The sequence below is a fragment of the Phaseolus vulgaris genome, chromosome 2 (assembly GCF_000499845.2).
Source record: "Phaseolus vulgaris cultivar G19833 chromosome 2, P. vulgaris v2.0, whole genome shotgun sequence".
In the NCBI taxonomy this organism is placed as follows: Eukaryota; Viridiplantae; Streptophyta; class Magnoliopsida; order Fabales; family Fabaceae; genus Phaseolus; species Phaseolus vulgaris.
The window spans coordinates 15,469,237-15,489,405 of record NC_023758.2 but is presented as its reverse complement, the minus strand read 5'-3'; the positions used below and the strand labels follow the sequence as shown (position 1 = coordinate 15,489,405).

General features: G+C 42.8%; 1 protein-coding gene across 1 annotated transcript in view; it reads right to left on the bottom strand.

The window, feature by feature from the left end:
- LOC137809084 (uncharacterized) overlaps positions 1 to 3,895 on the bottom strand; it is a 52,148-nt gene extending 48,253 nt beyond the window's left edge. Inside the window, exon 1 of the mRNA XM_068610227.1 lies at positions 3,581 to 3,895. Within this exon, the coding sequence (XP_068466328.1) occupies positions 3,581 to 3,895 (315 nt within the window). The remainder of the gene's footprint in view (positions 1 to 3,580) is intronic.
- Between the last annotated feature and the right edge of the window lie 16,274 nt (positions 3,896 to 20,169).

The window sequence follows — 20,169 nt, the reverse complement described above, 5'->3', positions numbered from 1 at the left end:
AAAGGGGCGTGGGCAGAAGAGGTGCCAAGGATTATATGGGCATATCACACCACGCCCCAATCCTCTACTATGGAGACGCCTTTCAGTTTGGTATACGGGTCAGACGCGATGATTCCAGTAGAAATACACGAAAGCTCACCGCGTTTTCAAAACTTTGTGGTGGAGGAATCTAATGAAGAGAGGCGGGTGAACCTAGATCTGCTAGAAGAGGCCAGGGAAGAAGCTAGAATAAAAGCTGAAGCGATGAAGAGAAGAGTAGAGCGGCAATATAGCTCTAAGGTAAAGCCGCGACAGTTTCAGGTGGGCGACCTGGTGATGAGGAAAGCCCACCCATACGAGTTGGAGAATAAGCTGTCTCCCAAGTGGACCGGGCCCTTCAGAGTTACTGAGGCTAAGGGCAATGGTTCGTACAACCTGGAGACTTTAGATGGAGGCCCTATCCCGCGCAGTTGGAATGCAGCCAACTTAAAATTTTATTTCAGTTGACTTATGTAAGCAGTATGTAACAATTTAGTCGAAGGGGACGCTCTTTTTCCCTTTCGGGGGTTTTTTAATGAGGTCACCCTAATAAACGGGAAAACCAGTTGAGAAAAAGAAGTGCCTTGGTTTTCAGCCTTTATCTTTCCTTGTTAGAAGTAATGTGATGCGCCGCCTAGGCCATGGTGTCGCCAAGGAAGAAGGCGTCGCCTAGGTCGTGGCGTCGCCCCGAAAGAGGGCGTCGCCCAAAGTGAAGGCATGCATCGTGGGCAGAACGAGACGAAAGGATAGCGCGTGGTATATGAGGCACATGCAAAGTAAAGTGGCGTTGCAAAAAATCAAGTATGATATTGAAAGTTGTTGTTACAAGCAATGTTCAATACAATGGGAGTGGTACAAACGAAGCAAACGCTGCAAATCATACAAAAAGGCTAACAAGCCATTCCTCAGTGGTCATCAGAGTCATCGCTAGAGGAAGACGAAGCCTCTTTTCCAGCCCGCAGAGCTCGAATAAGTCGTGCCCTCTTTTCTTGGTTTATTTTCGAACCTGCACCAGGGAAAAAGACGTGTTAGAGATACCAAGGCAAGACATGCACGTACAAAAAGCAACAAAGGCCGGAGTTGCCAAGGCAGCGGTTCTTACATATGTACTTCTCAAGAGTCCCAGCATTAGACTCCAGGCTGATCACCGTGGCAGAGTCAAAACCTCCCGCCTCAGCAAGAATCCGGCAAGCTATTTGATCACTTGGAGCTAGATTCTTGAGGGGTTTGGCTTTGAGGACCTTTTCCTCTCTCACCCAGTACAGCGGAAACCCATCCAGAGCGTCGGGGACAAGGTCAGTACGACAGATCTTGAAGAACCGGCCTTTCCACCCGGTGAACGAGCTCTGGAAGGGTGTGAAGAGAACCCTCCCGGGCACATTACTGAGAGTTACCCAGAGGTTGTGTCTCTGTCTCTTCACCTCAAAAAAGTGAAGAAAGAGGTCAACCGAGGGTGCACAACCCAGAGACCCGAAGAGGACATCGAAGGCCTTGACAAAGGCCCAGCTGTTGGGATACAACTGGGCCGGAGCCACGTTGATCTCTGTCAGCAGTTCCTTCTCGAACCAAGAAAAGGGTAAGCGCACTCCGATGGTCTTGAACACCACCTGGTAAAAGTAAAAGAAAGGGACCCCTTCGTTGGCCCGTTCGTCTCCACATACTGGCTCCCCTAGAGTGCAAGGGAGCACAGCGATGTCGTCGTCATGCCTCCTCGCAAAGGCCCGGTGGTCATAGGAACATGACTCTCCTTTGTGCTCCCGTATGGCCCTGGTAGAGAGTAAGCATGAACACTCGTCAAGAAGTTCATTCGAAGCCCAAGGGTACAAGTCTTTGGGACGAACTCTGGAGGAAGCAGCGTGAGATGACATTCTTTAACAAGATCAGGACTGCCAGAAACGCAAGAGTTGGGTGAGGGGAGCGAAGGCTAGAACAACCCTTCGACAGAGAAGAAAGGGTGCAAGAAGGAAGGGTACAAGAAGAAAGAACGTAAGTAGGTTATGAAGAGTGAGAAAATGATGAGGATAGTTCCAGAGTTTGAAGAGTTAAATAAAGCGGTTAGAGCGCCAAACGACGTGAATGGATGCACCGCACGATTGATACACGTGGCAGAAGATGAAAGGATGACGCTGGCACCACTGGTTTAAATCAGAAAGCGTCGTGTCAGCAGAATATCCAGTGGTACGATGCACCGTCGAAAGTGAGTCAGGGGAACAGCATTAGTCAGAAAATGGAATGACTAGATGCCCCATCAATACAAGCAGCGCCACGTGGATCAAGTCGAATGACGGAACGTCCCATCAGCTGTACAAGGAGCGCCACGTGGATGGCACCGACAAAGCCTTGAGCTCTTCGCTGCCATCAGGCATCGACCAAGGCAAGAATCAAAGTCAATGTCGAAGCAAAGGTAACGCCCGAGGCGTCGCCCGGAAGGATGTGAAGGGCGACACCAGCGAGAGACGTCACGGGCGTCGCCAACCCAAATACCAACTGGCGTCGCCTCCTCGATACCCGCAGGTAGGAAAGACTGTGGAGGGAGACGAAAGTGAAGGAAGCAGAGTTAGTTGTTGGCTTTGTTTCCCCGATACCCGCAGGTAGGAAAGACTGTGGAGGGAGACGAAAGTGAAGGAAGCAGAGTTAGTTGCTGACGTTGTTTCCCCGATACCCACGGGTAGGAAAGACTGTGGAGGGAGACGAAGTCAAAGAAGGCAAAGTTAGTCACAGGCGTCGCCTCCCCGATACCCACAGGTAGGAAAGACTGTGGAGGGAGACGAGACCGCCAAACGCCAGCAAATCACTGGCAGGGCGTTCCCCGATACCTATGGGAAGGAAAGACCATGGAGGGAATAGACCCTCTCCAGAGCGCTCAGCGTTTTAGACGCCCGGAGACGATACGGTGCTGCTGTAGCAGGCCTCTCCTTAGGCGTGGGCGCCGGGCGTTAAGGATCAAAGAAAGGGCCTTTCGGTATCAGAGACATCCCGTGGACGATACGGCGTCACTAAGTGAGCCTCTCCATGGGCGTGAGGGTTAGCGCGCAACCTTTCCCGATCATACCAAACCGCCCAACGAAGTGAAAGGAATGGGCAGAACACAGATAAAATAATTGAAGCGTGTGAAGGGAAAAGATGAGAATGAGATCGCATAGACAGAATCGTATGTGACAAAGAAATAAAGGCAACCATACGAACGTCCCAAATCAGTAACAAGAGTGCGGATAGTTCAAAGAATTACAAGTTTTGACAGATAAAATCAAGAAACGAAGGTAAAGAATAAAAGAGTTGAGCTTGAAGAGGAAGGCGGCGGATGAGAGGCAGCGGTTCAGTCATCCAGATCCATGGGCACGACCTTCCCGTCGACGACGTGGTGTGTGGGGTCGCAGTTCGAAAGGTTGACGCCCGGATTCTCGCAGGACGCCTGGGTCAGGGCCTCTTGGAACCCCTCCTCGAAGGTACCCGCCATCTCCTGGATAAGGGACTTTTTCTCCTTCTCCAGTTCCTCAATGGCGGCGTCTCCAGAGGTCACCTGCTTCTCCAGAGCCTCTTTCTCCACGCGAAGCCGGCTAACCTCGACCCGCAGTTTGTCGTAGTCAACTCGGAGAAGGTCCATAGCTTTGGCCTGGGTGGCCATTTCCTCCCCCATCCGCTCTACCTTGGCGGCCTGTTCGCAGCAACGGTCCTTCAGGTCCTTTTGAGTTTCTGCATCCGCTTTGACCACTTCCTGAAGACCCGTTACCTGCACTTGAAGAGCAACTTCCCGAGTGTAGAAGCCTGCCTGGAGCTCCAATGCCTCCGCCAGTCGCCTCTCTGTTTCCGCTTTGGACTCTTGTATTTGTCTCAGAGAAGTTTGATAGGCTTCGTTCTGGCGTCCCAGGGTCCTCATTTCCTCTTCCAGAGTAGATGCTTTTGTTTCCAAGGCTTAGAGGGTATGAGCTTGCAGGACCGCGTTTCTGGCCTGGGAGCGCCATTCAAGGGCCACCGCCAAGAAGGTCCCCAAGTAGAAAGGCATGCCTTCCCTCCTGTCGGTACCATCTGGCATAGTCCCGCCACTGAAACCCCTCATCAGATGCATGATTGGAGGAGGGATGGCGATGAAGTCGGGGGCAGCAGCGTCGGGAGCCGGGGAAGCAGTGGTTTTTGGCGGCGGCGGAGGCGGGGCAGATTCGGCGCCTTCGCCCCTTTCCTCTTGGAGTATCCTAGGAGGGAGTGAGGTTGCGCTTGGAGGGTTGTCCATAAAGGGGTTCCCTCCCTGCGGCGACGTCTCTACCAGAAGAGGAACCCGCGCGGATTTTCTCCTCCTGAAGGGTGCCACCCCTTCCGAATCCTCGTCATCTGACAGAATCTCCAAAACCCTTTTCCCTTTGTCAAGGGGGGTTGGAGCCGGTGACGAGGCCGCAGCTAGGGGAATAGCGGCGACAGGCGGAGGAGAATTGGGAGTTGGAAGCACGTCGGAGCCAGGTGGAGACGTCGGAGATGGGCTAGAAGCAGCTTCAGCAATGACTGGAGGTGGCGGTGACGGAGCCGGTGGGAGAACCGGATTGGCAACAGGGCTGGAGGAGACGCCTGCCTTGGCGGCACGAGCCTCCTTCAGTGCTTTCGCCAACATTATTCTTTTGGAAATGCCCATCACCGATCCTACATCAAGACAGGCCAATCGACAAGGGTTAGCACTAGAACAGTTATGCGAATTCACAATACATGAAGAGGCGTGAAATGCAAGTAACATTGTACAGCGAAAATTGGTAGCATAAGTTTGATTCAGATGAATCAGAAGGAAGATTCTATGGCCGAATACATGCAGATAACCACAACAACTAATGCATCATAAATCACCAAGAGCAGATACCGAAGTAGGTAGAAAGCCCATGGGCATTGAATTCATTCGCGATGAGTTTGGCGGTATCGAAGACTATTTCCAGTCCCGCCAAGGCTTTGCATACATCCCGGTCAGGCGGGGCGAGCTCGTCCAGAGCCAAGGGCTTCATGGTTATGGGTTTGTCTGTCCAGTACAGGGGAAAGCCCTCTAGGATAGTAGGATCGCGCTTGGTCGCGCGTACCTTGAAGAATTTCCCCTTCCATCCTTTGAACGAATTCTGGAAGAGCGTAAGGATGATGCGCCCGGCGATGCCAGAAAAGCTCATCCAAAGGCTTTTCCCTTGCTTCTTTACCTCGAAGAAGTGAAGAAAAACGTCCACAGAGGAGGGAACGCCTAGATAGCCGCAGAGAATTTGGAACCCCCTCACGAAAGCCCAACTGTTGGGATGGAGTTGGGCGGGAGCAGTGTTTATCTCTGTCAGTAGCTCTTTTTCGAAGGGAGTGAGGGGTAGACGCAGGCCCACCCTCTTGAGCACCATCTGATAGAGGAAGAAGAAAGGGCATCCCCCAGTATCCCGTGAGTCTGCACAAACGGGCATCCCAGGTCGCACCCGGCTTACCAGGACTTGGGAGTCGTGATTTTTGTGGAAAGCATTGAAGTTATAGAGAGCAGGGTCCCCCCTATGAGCCTCCACGTCCTCAACAGAGTTCAGGAGGGAACATTCGTCCAGAAGTTTGTCGGGGGCCCAGTCATATTCGCCCTTATAATGAGACTTGGGGAGCGGGGGAGGCGCGGTGGTTTTAGTTTTCGCCATCAATGCCAATGCTGAAGATCAAAAGAGAAAGAAAGGGTTCAGAGAAAAGGGGTTTGGGAGAAGAAAAGGGAAAAATGGAAGAACCCTAGGAGCGCCCTACCCACAAGAGAACGAAGGGAAACGAGAGGAACAAAGAAGCATACAAACGATATCCAGAGAAATGCGGTAATATGGACAGTCCCAGGCAGTTCATACAGTAAAGAGAATCATCAAGGAGGGAAAAACCGTTCCTTTGGGGGCTGAAGGGTGTGGAGAGCGGAAACGCGAACGAACAGGGGTCGCAAGAGAAGGGATTTAGAGAAGATGAACAGTGACTGAGGGCAGAGAAAGTGAATGTAACAGTAGTGGCAAGCGCGGGGTTTGGTAACTTAAACGTTACGAGAAGCGCGAGGGGCAGCAAAGGGTAACTGTGTGATGACGCCACGTGTTGCAAGATTAAGCGCTCAAGGGAAGCGCGAGGGGTTCTTGAAGACGACCGCACGATGAACCACGTGGCACGCGATTAAGCGCAACTTCAAAAGACATCATTTTTCCCATTTCAGGGATGTCCAATCAGCCATTAAGAATACCTCTGGTTCAGAAATTGTCACGTCAGTAATTCGAAAAAATTGCTGAGTCAGCAGAGAATGACACGTCATCAGGAAGGCACGTGGACGGCGTGGGCGAGGCTTTAGTCTTTGCGCTGAAGACAAGTCTTCGACTTAAGACTGGGGGGCTTGTGTACCGTCCCGTATCCGGGCGCTGACTAAGTCAAGGTCAAAGTCAACAACTGGAAGGTCAAAAGTCAACGCAAGGCGTCGCCTAGGTGTAGAGATGCCAAGAGGAAGCGTCGCCAAGGCCAGGCGTCGCCAAGGCAAGGCGTCGCCAGGGGAAGGCGTCGCCAAGGCAAAGCGTAGCCCAGATGGAGGCATCGCCTCGCTAGGGCGTCGCCAGATCAAACAGTGCTAAAGTAAGGCAATCGCGGTGTGGTTCCCCGATACCCATGGGTAGGAAAGACCATGGAGGGAGCGACGCCGTGAGAAGGCCTCAGGTCCCAATAGCACGGGGCAGCAGTAAAGAGAAAGAAAAGGTGGCTTCAAAGCCATAGTAACAGTACCAGTGAAGGGCAGCCTGACTCGTGACGTGCTCCTGCCGCCCCAGAGACGCCCGTAGGGCAGATACGACTCAAGAGGAAAGTCACGCCCAGGGCAACCGGGTGCAGAGTACAAAAGGAAGGCAGATACGCTCTCAAAGTAAGTGACTAGATACTTGGGGGCATGAGTTGGCACCCCAAAAAGTCACCCCTAGCACAGTAGCACTCCCAGCAGGAGGACTCACACGTAGAAACGTCCCCAGGTGGGCCGAAGCGCCCCCAGATGGGGTCATGGCGTCGGGAGGCCCTCCACGTGTACGACAGCCATGCCAGAATAGAAACACCCTTTAGTCAGGTGCCAGGTAATTAAAAGTTATTCAATACAGTTTCCCTTTCGAGCATTCAGGTACTATAATGGCTCCCGAGCGTTTCAAACGTCTTAAATGCGCTACGTTTTCTAATTAAGCGCTTTAATGAGTGCGTTACGTTTGTGAGTAAAAGCGCTTTAAGGCGCTTTAAATGCTTGGGTAGTTTAAATAGCGCGGAGAATGTTGGAAAAAGGGTTGGAACCTTCGGCAAATTTACCAGAGAACTCTCTAGTTGCTTGCTCGTGCTTCAAGGTTGCGTACAAGTGACTGGGGAATATTTTTGCCTGAAGGAGACAACACACACATATACACAGTTATTTTACCACCTTCAGAGTGCCACACGCGGTGCTCAGACACGTAGGTGGACAGTTTTTGGTGTTTCTTGCTGGCTGACTTGAGCGTCGGAGTGCACACGGCCGCTAGGGCGCCTCTTTGTCCTCTTTTTTGCAGGAATCCACAGGCAACCAGTGGGAAGGTGTCCCTAGCTGACGGTTGAGGTCGCGCACGAAGACGTCCCGGTCAACCGGACGGAACAGGTACCAAAGTTTGGTTCAAATCTTCTATAGAAAGAAGCAAGTCCATGAAAACTTCGGACCTCATTTAAAGATTTTGGTGTAGGCCAATTTTGAATGGCCACCACCTTTGTTTTGTTCACATGGACCCCTTTACAACTCAGAACAAACCCTAGGAATTCTATATGATCAAGAGCAAACATACATTTAGCAAGGTTAGCATACAAATGTTCCTTCCTAAGGGTTTCTAAAACTTGCCTAACATGCAACCTATGGTCATTCAAAGATAAGCTATAAATGAGAATGTCATCAAAGTAAACAACAACAAACTTACCAATGAAAGGTCTAAGAACATGATGCATGAGGCGCATGAAAGTACTTGGTGCATTAATTAGGCCAAAAGGCATAACTAACCACTCATATAAACCAAAGTTGGTCTTAAAAGCCGTCTTCCATTCATCACCCGGTTTGATACGGATTTGATTGTAGCCGCTTTTAAGATCAATCTTTGAAAAGATTTTTGAACCATGTAATTCATCCAACAAATCATCTAGTCTAGGTATGGGATGCCTATACTTAATTGTTATGTTATTGATGGCCCTACAATCCGAACACATTCGCCATGTGCCATCCTTTTTTGGCACTAAGATGATAGGCATAGCACAAGGACTCATGCTATCTTGCACCCACCCTTTCTCAATCAAAGCCTCAACTTGTTGGCGAATTTCCTTGGTTTCACTTGGATTGGTCCTATATGCTGGACGGTTTGGTAAAGAAGAGCCCGGTATCAAATCAATTTGGTGCTCAATCCCTCTCAAAGGTGGAAGTCCATTTGGAGGATCTTGAAACACATCTTGGAACTCTTCTACCAAATTTTCCAAGCAATGAGGACTATCAACAAGTGATTCTACTCTAAGAGTTCTAGGGATGGCTAAGAAAAGAGGATGATGAGCCACTATTTCCCTCTCAATGTCACGCCTAGACACAAGAAGTGTAGGCTTAGAACTCTTATCTTTTTTATCTTTTTTATCTTTTTCACTCTCCCTCTTTTTCTTCATGATAACTTGGTCCTCATGAACTTTTCTTGGACAGAGAGATTTTAAAGTAACCTTGTGACCATGGAATTCAAAAGATAGTTTGTTGGTAAAGCCATCATGTAAAACTTTTCTATCAAATTGCCAAGGCCTTCCCAAAAGAACATGAGTGGCTTCCATGGGCACAACATCACATAATACCTCATCTTTGTATTTTCCAATGGAGAAATGGATGAGGACTTGTTTATTAACAATTATTTCTCCTACTTCACTAAGCCATTGTAATTTGTAGGGCTTTGTATGAGAGATAGTAGGCAATCCAAGCTTATCTACTACTCTTGTACTAGCCACATTTGCACAACTACCCCCATCCACTATCAAGGAACAAATGTTGTTTTGAATAAGACATCTTGTATGGAAAATATTTTCCCTTTGACTTTCATCAAAAGGTTGTGAAACTTGTCCAAGAAGTCTTCTCACAACTAACAAGTCCCCTTCAAGTGGACATTCGCTCTCTTCCTCACTAGATGCATGAGAATGCAATGAATGCTTAGGAGAATCCGAATCATGCTCACTAACTACAATGCCCTCATGCATGTACATACTTCGTTTGGAAGGACAATTTGCAGCTATATGACCATAACCCATACATTTAAAGCATTTAGTATTGGATGTTCTAGTGGGAGACTTAGGTCTAGAAGTAGATGGCTTAGTTTCCTTGGGTTTGAAAGAAGAATCTTTGGAAGGATGTTTAGAAAAAGAATTTTTGTTTCTCCAAGACTTGGAGTAGTATCCATCATTGGAAGCATTTTTGAAAGAGTTTTTCTTAGCAAGTTGGGCTTCCACCTTCATTGCAAGATGAACTAAAGAGCCCAATGATGAATACTCTTGTAACTCAACAATGTCTTGAATATCCTTCCTAAGACCACTCACAAACCTAGCAATCATAGCTTCCTCACTTTCTTCTAATTCAATTTTAAGCACAAGCGTCTCAAGCTCCTTATAATATTCATCCACATTTAGCGTGCCTTGTTGAAACCGTTGGAGTCTCAACATGAGGTCTTTCCTAAAATGTCGGGGCACAAACCTAGCGTGCATATGATCCTTTAAAGAGTTCCAAGAGTCCACGGGAGGACCCTTGTGATAGATAATGTCCTTTACAATTCCATGCCACCATTTCATGGCATAATCACTAAACTCTAAGGTGGCTAGCTTAAGCTTATGCTCATCTTGGATCTCATGGATCTCAAATATTTGTTCACACTTAGCCTCCCAATCTAAATATACATTAGGATCACTTGAGCCATTGAAACAAGGAAGCTTGACCGAAGGTAGCCTAGCCTTTGCATCTTGGTAGTAGCCATTGCCATAGTGAGGTCTCTCCCCTTGGTTGTGATGTCTATGTCCAAGGAATTGGGGTGGAGTTCTCCCTCTCCTATGCTCATCTTCACGGCCAAAATCATTTGAAGAGGCTCTTGAAGATGGTCTATGAGAATGATGCCCATCATGGATAGAAGGAGATGGTCTAGCTTGTTGGACCTCCATCTTTTGCATTTTCTCTTCCAAGCGTCAAATAGTTCTTTGTGCTTCATGTAATTCACCAAGGATTGAAGCTTTGGAAGGAGAATTCTGCTTGTAGGATGCATCACTTGAAAATCCAGCCATTTTGGAAATAAAAAAACAGCAAACACACAAAAACAACAAACAAGTTAAGAAACAAAAAATTAGCAAAAACAGTGAGTGTTTTAAGCAAAAATGCCGAAGTGAATTGAGGCAGAAAAAGAGGTCACTCTCAATGAAATAATGTCCTTGCACCAATCTGATCTTGAGGCCTTGGAATCCTCAAATAAAAGATGTCAAAGCAAGCACACCAATCTCAAAAGCAACCACCACAAAACCAATGAAACAATAAAGACAAACAAGAAAAGGTATAAGCAAGGAAAGGTAATTGCAAAAGGAAAACTATATGTAAGACAAACTCAAAGAGTAAGAATGAAAGACAATCAAGAAAATAAAGAACTCAATGAGAAAGTAGGCACACAAAAGAATACTTAAGGAAAAGCACTAGAGTAGATGAAGAAAACAAAAATTTAGCTACTGGAAATTTTTTTTTAATGCAAATTGTGCTCGATATTCACTGATTTAACTGGAATGATGTAGAGCGAACTGGATTATGAAATTTAAACCACAGAAACTTCAAGATGTTAACTCAATAATGGCACTGGAATCAATTAAAAACAGTAAGCCAATTAATTGAGATAAATGTTTTAAAATCGCTGCCAGATTACCGTTTTCTTTTCGGCAGAATTGTACACTTTTTTTATTTTATTTATCATTTTTTGTGTACTTTGAATTTTTGAATGATTCTTTTTTCTAATCTTTTCTAACACTTTGAATATCACAAATCCAGAATTTCAGAATTTTCAAGTGCGTAAATCAATTGCAATAAGGAAAAACAGTAAGCACTTTTTTTCAGAAACAGAGGAATCCTAATAGGAATAAAAAACAGAATTATGAACTAGCAAAGACATAATGGAAAATGATGTATTGGAACTTGTATAGGTCTAAAATACAAGTATGAACTCAATTCTAAAAAGAAAATGCACAAAGGATCAATATCAATTCAGAAAATTATATGACACTAAAGCAAGAAACAATCAAAAACAATAAAAGTACTACTAGAAGTAATGACAATTATGGAATAACATGACTAAGACAAAACTTGACATGATTCAAAAAGGAAAATACTCAAACATATGATAGGCAAAAGAATTAAAACAGCAAGTAAACTCAAAATAAGCCTAAAACAGAAACTTAAATTGCAAGAAATTAAAAGAGCTCTTGAAATAAAGTGCTACACAACTCAACAATTAAACAAGAACACACCTAAACTCATGATACCACATGATGTGATTCCACTAGCACAATTAGAATGATTCTTGACATTCTTAGGAATCATCTTGAGTTGGTTAAGAGCTAGGCACTTTATCATAGAAATGGATCAAGGTTCTATGAACAAGAACTCACCAAAACTAGTGCCAAAACACAAACTCATATAGAAGATCCAATTATTTTCAAATTGAACCGAACAAAAAGGCACAAAAGCTAAGCAAACTGAATTTGAATGCTGGAAATTAAAATGAACCGAACAAAAAGCTGGAAAATGAAGAAGAAAGATGAAGAACAGCAAGGCTCCATAAAAGAACCGAAGCAACACAAATAAAATGAAAACTGCCGAACCAAAATCAACAAAGAAACAAGCTAAGACAAGGAATTAACAAAAGAAGAAAGGAAGGAGAAACAGAGTGCTCATGAAGATGGAAGAATGGTTGGATGATCACGCCACTAGAAGGATGGCTGCTCCTAGATGAGTGTGCTGCCGCCACTTGAGGACACCATGGATCCTTCAAGATGAGACTAGAGAAGAAGGCTCATAAGCTCTCCAATGATCACTCAAAATTTGAGTATAGTTTCTTTTCTTAAAATTCCAATCTGAAATTTACAAAGAGAGCACCTCTATTTATAGCCTAAGGTGCTGAAAATGCAAGCTAAACAAATTCAAATTTCCCCCCTAAACATATTCTAGAACCGGCGCCAATTGCAAGGCATGAGGGAGGTGTGACCTCTTCCTTCACTTTGGCACCTCCTATTCTACTTCTACGCCTATCTACTAATACAACCCCCCCCTCCTAAAGCTCCTAACTAAAGCGTAAAAGATGTTATAACAAAAGAGGTTTCTAATGTTTCCCTCTAAGCACCTTCAACTAAAGAAATTACAAAAATAGAAAATAAATGTCCCCTAGCTCCTAAAGCTTTGAACATGCTTCTTGTAATCCTTTGAGGTGGGCTTTGACCTCCATGGGCGTCCTCCATTTGTGCCTCTACCTCTTCTTGATCTTGTTGATTGGCCTCCATGTCCTCTTGAGCTTGATCTCCATCACTAAGTTTTCAAGGTAATGCTATGTATTGGTGGACTGCCCTTGACAGAGAAAGGCGCCTTCATAAGGTGATGGAAGAGTGCCTTCATGCTTGGAGGATTTGTTGGTGGAATTTTGCAGAAGCTTAATGGAGGTTCATGATCAAGGCTCTCCTAGGAGATGTGGATGCCTTGGTGGTGCAGGTTAGGTATGAAATGAGAGAGGTGAGACCATCTCTCTTTGGTAGAATGGAAATTGAAGATCAATAGTCTAACCTTGAGAGGTTTTTGACAAGTAGTGATATTGGCTCAAATTTGGCAGCAATTCACTATTATATTAATCTTGCTAATACATGAGCCAAACCCTCTTATTTATAGTGTTTAGAGAGATGAAAATTCAAACGAAAGTGGAGGGAAATTCAAATGAGAAGCATTTGAATTTGGAGCCAATTCCTAGTCACAAGGGAAGTGTGACTTGGTTTCTTTTTTTGGAACCTCATAAATCTACACCTACACCTTCTTTTTATGTCACATGGAAGGTGTGACTTATCTTTATTCATTTGCACCTCTTATATCTATATCTACACCTCTCTTTCTGTTCTATTAAAAATACTCAAAAGTAATTACAAAAAAAGACATCCAATGATGCTTAGTTGGCCCAGATCTTTTATTTGTTGGGCTTGAGCTGAAGCTTGAACTTGTATTTGGGTTTGGGCTTGGGCTTCTTCTATCATGGGCTTGGGCATCTTCCATCATCCCCTCCCTCTTGAAAAGGATTTGTCCTTAAATCCAATGTTTCTTCTCCATCATCATTATGTGGATGTATGTGGCTGGATGGTTTCCATCATCCCCTCCGTCTTGAGAGGATCTGCCCTCAGATCTACAGGTTTGATCTCGAACAACAACCTTATTCCTGCTTTGAAAACTAGGCTCGTTCTCAAGGATGAAATGTCCATCTCTGGGAGTCATCAAACAAAGCAAATGAGTTAGTTTAAGCAATTGTATAATAATCATTCTTATTAAGTTGTTTTTCTATTGTTTTTGGCAGTTTCTCACAATATTTCTCTGTTTGTTGTTGTATTTGTTCTTTAATCCTCTCTTGCATTTTTTTAACAAATTTAGTTTTTGTTACTCATTTGCTAGGCACAAATTCTTGTGGATTAGGAAGTGGTAACAAATTTAAATGAGTAAGAGGATTAAACCCATATACAGCCTCAAATGGAGAAATATTAGTAGTTTTATGAACTACCCTATTGTATTCAAACTCAAAATGGGATAGGTACTCATCCCTAGATTTGTGGTTGTCTCTCATGATTACCCTAGGCATAGTAGAAAGAGCTATATTTTCAACTTTATTTTGACTATTCGTTTGAGGATGATACGAAATTGAAAATTTCAACTTAGTTCCAAGTTTTTGCAAAAGAATCCTCAAAAAATGGTCTTCAAATTTTGGATCTCTATCTAAAACTATTCTTGGAGAGAAACCATGAAGTCTTACCACTTCTCTAAAGAAGAGCCTATCCACAACCATAAAAATGGAATAAAAACCTTTTGTTGTCCTAGGAAGTTCTAAAATAAAATCTATGCTTATATCTTCCCATGGAGCATTTGCAAAAGGTAAAGGGGTATAAAGTTCATGAGACATTGCCTTAGATTTAGTTTTAAAACAAGAAATGCATATAGGGTAATGTCTTTGAACATTTTTCCTCATGGGTGGCCAAAAGAATTTTTAAAAGCTCTAGAGTTTTATCAACTCTAAATTGGCCCTTGAGTTCTCCTTCATGAAAAATTTCTTTTTTATGTGTGAAGGTAGTCTCGTTGGTACGACCATTGAGCATGGAATTTTTAACACTTTGTAGTGGTCGTCTCAATAAGACATGACAAGTTTGTTTATGCACTACATCACATAAAAATTTATCTTTGTTGATGCCTATAGATAACTTGATCTTCACTTGTTGGTAATATCTTAGCATATGCTCAAAATGAACTACTACATATTTATCTATGAAATTCTTAAGGACATGATGCATAAACCTTATGTAACTTGATCATCATGACTAGTTCCATAAGCTGGTCTATTTGGTAGACTAACCCCTAAAACTAAATCTGTTCCGGCCGGTTGACCTGGGACGTCTTTGTGCGCAACCTCACCCGTCAGCTAGGGACTCCTTCCCACTGGTCACCTGTGGATTCCTGCAAAGAAGGACAAAAGGGCGCCCTAGTGGCCGTTTGCACTCCGACGCTCAAGTCAGCTAGCAAGAAACACCAAAACTCTACACCTCCGTATCCGAGCACCGTGGTTGGCACTCTGAAGGTGGTTAAAAGAAACTGTGTCTAGTGTCTATTTTCTCCTCCTGGCAAACAACCTCTCTCCCTAGTCCCTTATGCGTAGCCTCAAGATTTCGAGCAAGCAACTAGAGTGTGTTCTGGGAAAGTCTGCCAAAAGTTCCAACCCCGTTTCCAACATTCAAGGCGCTATTTAAACTACTCTAGCATTTAAAGCGTCTTAAAGCGCATTTAATTATAAAACGTTCAGCGCCTTTAAGACGTTTAAACCGCTTGGAGCATTTATAGTACCTTAAACGCTCGAAACGTAAACTTTATTAAATAGCTTTAATTACCTTGTACCTGACAAATTGACGTTTCTATTCTGACTTGGCTACTATTACAGGTGGAGGGCCTCACAGCACCGTGACCCCACTTGGGGGTATTTCCTCATGTGAGTTGATGCGAATCAAATAAAGAAGGCTTTTAATAATGAAGGACAAGATCATTCGCCCTCACATTTAAAGTTCTTCTTATTATTCTTTGCAAAAAGATGAGGCCCAAAGCCCAAGCCCAAGCCCAAGAAGGCCAAAGCCCAAAAAGCCCAAGTTCATCTCATGAAGGGCAAGGCCAAGTATTAAATAATAAAGAATATTGTTGAAGGTGCTTAGAGGGAAACATTAGAAACCTCTATTGTTAAAGCATCTTTTAGTCTTTAGTTAGGAGTTTTAGGGGGGGTGTGTTAGTAGATAGGTGTAGGAGTAAATAAGGAGGTGCCAAAGTGAGAGAAGGGATCACACCTTCCTCATGCATTGTTTTAGGCGCCAATTCTAGAAGCTTTTAGGAGGGAGTTTTTTGAATTTGTGTAGCTTACATTTCAGCACCTTAGGCTATAAATTAAGGTGCAGCCCTTGTATTTTTCAAAATTGAAATGAGAGTAAAGAAACTATACTCAATTTTTGAGTGAGCATTGGAGAGCTTTTGAGCCTTCTTCTCTAGTCTTATCTTGATAGATCCATGGAGTCCTCAAGTGGCGGTAGCACTCTCATCTAGGAGCATTCCACACTTCTAGTGGCGAGATCATCCATCATCCTTCCATCTTCATGAGCAATTCTTCTCTCCTTCCTTTCTTCTTTGTTAATTCTTTGTTCTAGCTTGTTGTCTTGTTGTTTGGTTCGGCTATTCTGTTTTTCCAGCACCTATTTGTTGTTCTTGCCTTTTTAATTTCACTTTGTTCGATTCAAATGTGTTCTTATTCAATTCTATTCGGTGCTTTTTAGTTTTACCTCTTTTTGTTGGTTCAATTTGACAATATGTGGAACATCCAAATGAGTTTGGGATTTGGTACTAGTTTTTGGTGAGTTCTTGTCTTAGAACAATGATCCAACTCTAAGAAAAGTGCCTCAATAATGTCCAGCTCAAGGTGATTCCTAAGAATGTCAAGAATCATTCTCTATATGGCTAGTGGAATCACATCATGTGGTATCATGAGTCTTAGGTTCATTCTTGTTTAATTGTTGAGTTGTGTGCACTTTAATTTCAAGAACTCTTTAATTTCTTGCAATTTAAGTTTCTGTTTTAGATTTTTGCTTGAGTTTTCTTGCTGTTTTTCTTTTACACCAAGTGCTTGTGAAAAGGTTTATGGCACTCATTCTTCTTATGAGTACGGTTGCTCTTTTGGAATGGCATTATCCTTCCTAGAGTTTACCTTAAGCTTCCTTTCACTTGTTGTTAAAATTTGTGATGTGTCTTTTAATTTTGTAATCATGTCAAGTTTTGTCTTAGTCATGTTATTCCATATATGTCATTACTTCTAGTAGTACTTTTATTGCTTTGATTGTTTCTTGCTTTGGTGTCAAATAATTTTCTGAATTGATATTGATCCTTTGTGCATTTTTCTTTTTAGAATTGAGTTCATACTTGTATTTTAGACCTATACAAGTTCCAATACATCATTTTCCATTATGTCTTTGCTAGTTCATAATTCTGTTTTTTATTCCTATTAGGATTCCTCTGTTTCTGAAAAAAAAGTGCTTACCTGTTTTTCCTTATTGCAATTGATTTACGCACTGGAAAATTCTGAAATTCTGGATTTGTGATATTCAAAGTGTTAGAAAAGAGTAGAAAAAATAATCATTCAAAAATTCAAAGTACACAAAAAATGATAAATAAAATAAAAAAAGTGTACAATTCTGCCGAAAAGAATACGGTAATCTGGCAGCAATTTAAAATAATTTATCTCAATTAATTGGCTTACTGTTTTTAATTGATTCCAGTGCCATTATTGAGTTAACATCTTGAAGTTTCTGTGGTATAAATTTCATAATCCAGTTCGCTCTACATCATTCCAGTTAAATCAGTGAATATCAAGCACAGTTTGCATTTTAAAAAAAAAAATTTCCAGTAGCTAATTTTTGTTTTCTTCATCTACTCTAGTGCTTTTCCTTAAGTATTCTTTTTTGTGCCTACTTTCTCATTGAGTTCTTTATTTTCTTGCTTGTCTTTCATTCTTTAATCTTTGAGTTTGTCTTACATATAGTATTCCTTTTGCCATTACCTTTCTTTGCTTATACCTTTTCTTGTTTGTCTTTATTGTTTCATTGGTTTTGTGGTGGTTGCCTTTGAGATTGGTGTGCTTGCTTTGACATCTTTCATTTGAGGATTCCAAGACCTCAAGATCAGATTGGTGCAAGGACATTATTTCTTTGAGAGTGACCTCTTTTTCTGCCTCAATTCACTTCGGCATTTTGCTTAAAACACTCACTGTTTTTGCTAATTTTGTTTCTTAACTTGTTTGCTGTTTTTGTGTGTTTGCTGTTTTTAATTACAAATGGCTGGATTTTCAAGTGATGCATCATACAAGCAGAATTCTCCTTTCAAAGCTTCAATCCTTGGTGAATTACATGAAGCACAAAGAACTATTTGACGCTTGGAAGAGAAAATACAAAAGATGGAGGTCCAACAAGCTAGACCATCTCCTTCTATCCATGATGGGCATCATTCACATAGACCTTCAACAAGAGGTTCTTCCAATGACATAGGCCGTGAAGAGGACCATAGGAGAAGGAGAACTCCACCCCAATTCCTTGGACATAGACATCACAACCAAGAGGAGAGACCTCACTATGGCAATGGCTACTACCAAGATGCAAAGGCTAGGCTACCTTCGGTCAAGCTTCCTTGTTTCAATGGCTCAAGTGATCCTAATGTATATTTAGACTGGGAGGCTAAGTGTGAACAAATATTTGAGATCCAAGATGAGCATAAGCTTAAGCTAGCCACCTTAGAGTTTAGTGATTATGCCATGAAATGGTGGCATGGAATTGTAAAGGACATTATCTATCACAAGGGTCCTCCCGTGGACTCTTGGAACTCTTTAAAGGATCAAATGCGCGCTAGGTTTGTACCCCCACATTTTAGGAAAGACCTCATGTTAAGACTCCAACGGTTTCAATAAGGCACGCTAAATGTGGATGAATATTATAAGGAGCTAGAAACGCTTGTGCTTAAAATTGAATTAGAAGAAAGTGAGGAAGCTATGATTGCTAGGTTTGTGAGTGGTCTTAGGAAGGATATTCAAGACATTGTTGAGTTACAAGAGTATTCATCATTGGGCTCTTTAGTTCATCTTGCAATGAAGGTGGAAGCCCAACTTGCAAAGAAAAATATTTTTAAAAATATTCCCATAGATGATTACTACAACAATTCTTGGAAGAACAAAAAGTCTTTTTCAAAATTTCCTTCCAAAGATTCTTCTTTCAAACCCAAGGATCCTACGCCATCTACTTCTAGGCCTAAATCCCCAATTAAATCGTCTAGTCAAAAGTGTTTTAAATGTTTGGGATATGGTCACATTGCTGCTAATTGCCCTTCTAAACGAAGTATGTACATGCATGAAGGCATTGTAGTTAGTGAGCATGATTCCAATTCACCTAGGCATTCTTCACCTTCTAGACCATCAAGTGAAAATAAGAGTGAAAGTCCTTGTGAAGGTGACTTATTGATGATAAGACGTATGTTGGGCACCTTTCCAAAATCTTTGAATGATACTCAAAGAGAAAATATTTTTCACACCCGATGTCTTATCAACAACAAGTTATGTTCCTTGATTATTGATGGGGGAAGTTGCACTAATGTGGCTAGTACAAGAGTCGTGGAGAAGTTAGCCTTACCCACTATCTCTCATACCAAGCTCTACAAACTACAATGGCTTAGTGAAGTAGGTGAATTCATGGTGAATAAACAAGTCCTCATTAACTTTGCAATAGGAAAGTATAAAGATGAGGTTTTATGTGATGTTGTGCCCATGGAAGCATCTCATCTTCTTTTTGGAAGGCCTTGGCAATATGATAGACATGTTTTACATGATGGCCTATCCAATACAATGTCTTTTTCCTTCCTAGGGCGCAAGGTTATATTAAAACCCCTCTCTCCCAAAGAGGTTCATGAGGACCAAATAAAAATGAAAACTAAAAGAGAAAATGAGAAAGAAAAAGAAGTAAGTACTACACCGAGTCACACCATTTTCTCCTCTAAATCCATCATGTTGACTCGTGCTGTGCCTCAAATGGACCCTCCAAGGTCTTCTTCTTCTTTATCTTTTTCATTACCCAAGGTTCCTATTTCAACACCAACTTGGTTAAAATATGTTAGGGATGATTTTTTCATACCTCCTAATGGGTTTCACCATTTAAGAGGTCTTTTTCCAAAAAACATCATCATTCCCAAACAAATTTTTCCAACTTGGTCGATTTATAGGACGTCCTTTTCTGCAATCCCTTTGGTTCCATCCGCTAAGTCATGTATTCCTTTTTCTTACACTTTTGATTATAAAAGTAAACTGACTTTGTTATATGCAGGGATTCAGAATTCGTGGGCGAATTCTCTCCAACTCGGGGAGTATGATGCGAATCAAATAAAGAAGGCTTTTAATAATGAAGGACAAGATCATTCGCCCTCACATTTAAAGTTCTTCTTATTATTCTTTGCAAAAAGATGAGGCCCAAAGCCCAAGCCCAAGCCCAAGAAGGCCAAAGCCCAAAAAGCCCAAGTTCATCTCATGAAGGGCAAGGCCAAGTATTAAATAATAAAGAATAGCTTTATAGTACCTTAAACGCTCGAAACGTAAACTTTATTAAATAGCTTTAATTACCTTGTACCTGACAAATTGACGTTTCTATTCTGACTTGGCTACTATTACACGTGGAAGGCCTCACAGCACCGTGACCCCACTTGGGGGTATTTCCTCATGTGAGTCCTCCTACCTGGGAGTGCATCTGCGCAAGGGGTGACTTTTTGGATGCCAACTCACGCCCCCAAACCTCTAGTCACTCACTTTGAGAGCGTATCTACCTTCCTCT